Here is a 6,186-nt window from a genome sequence, read left to right on the forward strand (position 1 = left end):
CTCCGTCATTGAAACTCAAATCGTACGCCCGCACGGCGACTAGCCCAAATTTTGGTCGGTCGACCGGCGCCTATCATCACCCCCCTTTTTTTCTTGAGGGTATCATCGCCCTTTTTAAGGGAAAAAGGCGGGAGCTCCTATACAGCGCTGTAAGCACCGGTTCGCGCCGTTGGCGTCTGCATGGACGCAAGCTGGGCCGGCCCAGGAAACGCAGCGAGGTTGTTAGATCGCAAAAAATGGTGGGAAATGCGGTAGAGGCAGGATTTGATCTCTAACCTCATGTGCAGTAACTTTCAAATGCACCCACTAGGCCAAACTGCCTACGCTGTTTATTTTGTGGAGGGGGGATCCAACAATGCGGGGCACTCAACAGTGGCGGAGCTTGAAGCCCAACTCTGGGCAGGCCAAAAAAAGTTTTTTTGAGGGAAGGTTTTTTAGGTTTTTTTTTGAGGGAAGGCTAGGCGGACCAAAATGAAAGAAATAACCTTTGGGCCAACAGAAAAAAAATGTGTACAAATTTCAAATGTTGGGCGGGTCGTGGCCCATCTGGCCTTGCTGTAGCTCCGTCATTGACACTCAAATCATACGCCCGCGCGGCGACTGGCCAAAATTTTGGCCGGTCGACCGGTGCCTATCATCACCCCCCCTTTTTTCTTGAGGGTATCATCGCCCTTTTTTTAAGGGAAAAAGACAGGAGCTCCTATACAGCGCTGTAAGTGCCGGTTTGCGCCGTTTGGCGCCTGCATGAACGCGAGTTGGGCCGGCCCAGGAAACGTAGCGAGGTTGTTAGATCACAAAAAATGGTGGGAAATGCGGTAGAGGCAGGATTCGATCTCTGACCTCATCTGGCCTTGCTGTAGCTCCGTCATTGAAACTCAAATCGTACGCCCGCACGGCGACTAGCCCAAATTTTAGTCGGTCGACCGGCGCCTATCATCACCCCCCTTTTTTTCTTGAGGGTATCATCGCCCTTTTTAAGGGAAAAAGGCGGGAGCTCCTATACAGCGCTGTAAGCACCGGTTCGCGCCGTTGGCGTCTGCATGGACGCAAGCTGGGCCGGCCCAGGAAACGCAGCGAGGTTGTTAGATCGCAAAAAATGGTGGGAAATGCGGTAGAGGCAGGATTTGATCTCTAACCTCATGTGCAGTAACTTTCAAATGCACCCACTAGGCCAAACTGCCTACGCTGTTTATTTTGAGGACAAATAACCCTTATTACACCCAGCCTGTTATGGGCATTATTTTAAGGATGAAAAAAATGAATTCACAATATAAAAAACGTGAATTGCAAGAAAGTTCACAAAAATGGAAAGGTTCGTACAAAGTGAAAACTAATCTTGAATTGAGAAAACTTCAGGGATTTGGAAAAAGTTCACAAAATTTAGGATAAAGTTCATGAAATTTCAAAAAAAGTTCACAAATTTGGAAAAAGTTCATCGATTTTGAAAATAGTTCACCAATTTTGAACAAAAAGTTCACCAATTTTTAAAAAAAATTCATCGATTCTGAATAAAAAAAGTTCATCAAATTTGAAAAAATAGTTCACTGATTTTGAAAAAAGTTCATTGATTTTAAAAAAAGTTCATCAACTTAGAAAAAGTTCATTGAAATTGAAATAAAGTTCATTGATTTGAAAAAAGTTCATTGAAATTGTAAAAAGGTTCATTGAATTTGAAAAGGTTCATAGAATTTTAAAGTAGATCATCAATTTAAAAAAAAAGTTCATCAAATTCAAAGGGGTGCAGGGGGAACCTGGTCTTACAAAATGGAAAAAACTGAAAATAAAAAATGGAAAATGTAAAAGGAAAAAAAGGAAAAAGAGAGAATAAAAAAAAAGGAAAAGTCATAGCTTATTACAACCTGCTGCGTGGCGGGGTGGTAACACAAGCAGTTAGCGGCGAGCTAGGTCCCAAGTTCGAGTCGGAACCTGCTCCATCTCTTTTTTTTTGCGTTCTAAAAACATGGAAGAAAAAAAACCTCGGGCACCCTTACGTGGGCCGCCCGGTCCGGGGCGCGAAATGCACACAAACGGGCACCTACAGCGGTAAATAGGAAACGCCAAAAAAAGCCAGCATTGCACAGGTGTCGTGCACTCGTGGTATCAGCGGGTAATGGAGCTCATTTCTTTCAGGCATATATATACACATACAGCTAATATATAAGGCCCAGTAAAAGTGAGAAACAGAAAAAACAAGTAGTTTTATGAGGCCCATTAGTCCGTTAAACATCAACCTCACGGCCCTTACCCCTTTATCCTCCGCTTCCGAACTCCATGGCACGGCACCGCCATGGCTCCGCTTCCTCTCCCCCTTCCCGCCACTCCCTACCCACCCAAACCCCACGAGTCCCCGCGGGCCGCCCCTCTCCATGCCGCGCTCGCCTCCCTCTCCCAGCAAGGCAGCGACCACGGCAGCCTCCGCGACGCCTTCGCCCTCGTCTCCCGCGCCGAGCGCCAGTCGAGCCCCGTCGGCCCGGAGGTGTACGTGTCCCTCCTGCAGTGCTGCGTCGCCGCGGGGTCCCTCCGCGCGGGACGCCAGGTGCACGCTGCCGCCGTCAAGCGCGGGCCCTACTACTGCCGCCACGCCTACATCGGCACCAAGCTCGCGGTCTTCTACGCCCGATGCGGCGCGCTGGCGGACGCCGAGCGCGTGTTCGACGCGCTACCCAAAAAGAACGCCTTCGCCTGGGCCTCCGTCATCGGATTATGGAGCCGCGCCGGGTTGCACGCCAGGGCCCTCGACGGGTACATCGACATGCTGCAGGCGGGCGTCCCCGCGGACAACTTCGTCGTGCCCAACGTGCTGAAGGCATGCGCCGGGATCGGGATGGTCGGGACCGGGAGGGCGCTGCACGGGTACGCCTGGAAGGCGGGGTTCAGGGAATGCGTATACGTGTTGAGCAGCCTGGTGGACTTCTACGGGAAGTGCGGCGAGGTGGATGATGCGAGGGAGGTGTTTGATGCAATGCCGGAGACCACCGTGGTGACCTGGAACTCCATGTTGATGGGGTATATAAACGATGGGAGAATCGATGATGCTGTGGAATTGTTCTATCAGATGAGGGTTGAAGGCGTGCTGCCGACGAGGGCGAGCATTCTTAGCCTTCTGTCTGCATCGGCCGATTTTGAATCTCCTGATTGGGGTAGGCAGGGCCATGCCGTGGCCGTATCGAGTGGCTTGGCGATGGATGTCATTTTGGGGAGCTCAATCATCAACTTTTACTGTAAGGTTGGGCTGGTCGAGGCTGCGGAGGCCGTGTTTGAGCAGATGGTTGAAAGAGACGCCGTTACATGGAATTTGATGATTGCTGGGTATTTGCAGGATGGGCAGACCGACAAGGCTTTGATCACTTGTCGAAAAATGCTCCATTCTGGCCTCAGGTTTGATTGTGTGACGTTGGCGTCCATTATCATGGCTTGCATGACATCCTGTGGTATGGAGATGGGCAGAGTTGCTCACGGCTATGCAGTTAGAAACAACCTTGAATCAGACCAAGCGGTTGCTTGTGGCCTGATAGAGTTATATATGAGTAGTGAAAGGACTGAACATGCACGCCGGCTGTTCGATGTCATGAGTTGCAGAGACATGGTCATGTGCAGAGTGATGATTTCTGCTTATGCAGATCGTGGGATGAGTTCTCAGGCTCTTAAGGTTTTATATCAGATGCAGCATGAGGGCATATCTCCAAGTGCAGCGTGCTGGGATTCGGTCATTTCAGCTTTTATGAAGAATGAGCAGATTAATGAGGCCCTAGAGATCTTCAATGAGATGCTACTAACAAAAACACGCCCAAATCTACGCACATGGAGCCTGTTAATAACTGGCTTGTCTCGAAATGGTATGCACTGCGAGGTAATGAATCTATGCTGCAAGATGCAAGAAGTAGAGCCAGCACCAAGTCCAACAATTTTCTCCGCAGCACTTGTTGCCATGAAGGCTGCAGCCTCAGTACAATATGGAAAGGCAATGCATGCGTGCATTGTAAAGAAGGGCCTATTGTTGTCCAAATCCGTGATACAGTCCCTGCTAAACATGTATGGCAGTTTCAGTGACACAGGCACGGTAGAAAGTTTACTAGGCTTGCTTGCTGCTGCACAGTAAATAACGCAGCTGCACATAGTTACATTACATAGCGTTTGCACATATATCAACTTGCTCATATTCATCATCAGATGGCTATTCTTGGATCAGAAGGTTCCAATCAGAAAATGAGCGAGTACATAGTGCTACTGTTGGCAAAAAGTGTACAGTTTGGGTTTCTGTAACCAGGGATTGCACGCCGAGAGACATGTTACATCTCTGGTGTCTCCCAGTTTGCTCTTTTTTGTGTATTAGAATGTTTGAGTCTCTGGCCCTTTTGGGGATTTGTGAGAAGACACAACATGGTCTAGATTTGCTGGGCGGATTACTTATACTGAAGGATAACTGCAAACTGTAATATTCTTTCATTGCAAATACATGCGTCCCTAGAATTGCAAAAATTACTTTTCCTGAAATGATAAAATAAATTCTGCTTTGTACGTTTACTTGCACTGAAGGAACTCTGATAAACATCATTTATCTACATCGATCACTGTCTGTAATCGGCCGATGCTTTTGTTTGCAGAATCTAAAGAAGACGGGGACAAACAAATGATCAGTTTATCCTTGGCAACTTACCTGATCGACGCCACATGATTAGGCTGCCAACTCTCATCCATCGACAAGGCATGATGCTCCTACACAATCCAAGGCGCGACAATGGCGGAAAGGCGGGGGCGACGCGATCCGGCTTTAGCAAGGCAGCCACGTGGGAAGTGGGCACGCTCGCTTCATGGCACAACGAATGATGGAAGGAGGGGAGCCACCATGTGTCTTCACCAAAATTTCCATCGACCGCCTTTCTCTTCAATTCCCGACCTATCTTGGAGCGATCGATTAGTCTCTGCTTTGATGCGATTCTGTTCTGTTCTGCTGCCGGGGAGAGCGTTGGCTTTTTCTTTTCTTTTTTCTTTTTAGAAAACGTTGGCTGGTTTTTTTATTAGCACACTGCACTACCTTTTATTTTATTGATGATCATCATGCGGGAGATCAAGCCATGTGTCTCCCCGCATCTAGAGCGAGCTAGATCGTGAGCTTCATAATTCGAGCCTCTTAAGAGATTGTTTCCTCTTCCTGCCGGCGCCGCCGCCGATCAGCCCCCCCCCCCCCTCCCCCACCGGAGAGACCCGTTGTCGTTTTTGTTAGGTTCAACGTCTTGGTTGGGACTGCGTGGCAGTAGTGATGTTCCTCAGTAGGAATAATGTCCATCACGTCCTATCCCCGTCCTGATGATGCGAATAGCGTTGTCCGACGATGTGCGGTGCTGGTCTTCGGTGGATCCATTTTGTCCGTCTTCGTTTGTGTGGTTACGGGTTTGATCTTTCTGATTTACAACTCTCTTCATCAGCGATGGTTGCTGCTCTGGCGTGCTGGTCCTTTGCGCTCTTAGCATGTCGACTTTCCGACTGTCTACTACAACAAGGTTTGTCCGACTCCAGTGAGGGAGGGCGATGACAGCAGCGCGGATTCGGCTCACTCTAGTGCTTGTAGTCGTCGCTAGATGGTCTATGAAACTAGTTGTAATTTTATATCTCTAGTGTTCTTTGTACTGCCATGTTGATGAATAGATTGCAAGTTTCTCTCACAAAATAAAAATAAAAATTCGAGCCTGTTTTTTGATAGAAGAAATTACACAACGCAAATAAGGATCTAGATGCTATGATTTCTCTAATTACAACTTCATGCCCCCCCCACCTCCCCTGCTTGGCAGCAATATCATTAATCATATTTCGGCAATCTGAAGCAATGTAATCGCTAGATTAGAGACAGAGCCGGAGGGCATGTGGTCTCAAATCCTGCGCAATAAGTATTTGCACTCGAAAACACCAGCCCGGGTTACCATGAGACTGACTGACTCGCCGTTCTGGAAGGGACTTATGCGAACGAAGGACCTATTCTTTCGTAGGGTCAAATTCTTGGTTGGCAATGGGATGTCAACAAGATTTTGGGAGGATACGTGGTTAGGAGAGACGCCCCTGGCCGTCCAATATCCTACCCTCTATAATATTGTGCAACGTAAGGAGGATTACGTAGGCACCGTCCTTCAAACAATTCCCTTGAACATCCAGTTCCGACGTGTGTTAGTTGGTGAGAGATGGACCGCCTGG

The 6,186-nt window shown here is 48.4% G+C and overlaps 1 protein-coding gene across 2 annotated transcripts; it reads left to right on the top strand.

The window, feature by feature from the left end:
• Positions 1-2,287: 2,287 nt before the first annotated feature.
• Positions 2,288-5,045, top strand: LOC123078538 (pentatricopeptide repeat-containing protein At5g55740, chloroplastic). 2 transcript variants are annotated; one of them, XR_006437500.1, is made up of 2 exons: positions 2,288-4,432; positions 4,605-5,045. XR_006437500.1 is itself a non-coding variant. In XM_044501081.1 (1 exon), exon 1 carries the CDS (start codon positions 2,288-2,290, stop codon positions 4,097-4,099), a length of 1,812 nt encoding a protein of 603 aa, XP_044357016.1. In that variant the 3' UTR covers positions 4,100-4,524. The 2 variants fall into 2 exon arrangements, 1 of the variants encoding a protein (XP_044357016.1); XM_044501081.1 differs by lacking the exon at positions 4,605-5,045 and having other exon boundaries at positions 2,288-4,524.
• The last annotated feature ends 1,141 nt before the right edge of the window (positions 5,046-6,186 follow it).

This window comes from Triticum aestivum, chromosome 3D, assembly GCF_018294505.1.
Source record: "Triticum aestivum cultivar Chinese Spring chromosome 3D, IWGSC CS RefSeq v2.1, whole genome shotgun sequence".
NCBI lineage: Eukaryota > Viridiplantae > Streptophyta > Magnoliopsida > Poales > Poaceae > Triticum > Triticum aestivum.

Coding starts and splice junctions, on each gene's coding strand:
- LOC123078538 (XM_044501081.1), top strand. CDS start 2,288: ATGGCTCCGCTTCCTCTCCCCCTTCCCGCCACTCCCTACCCACCCAAA.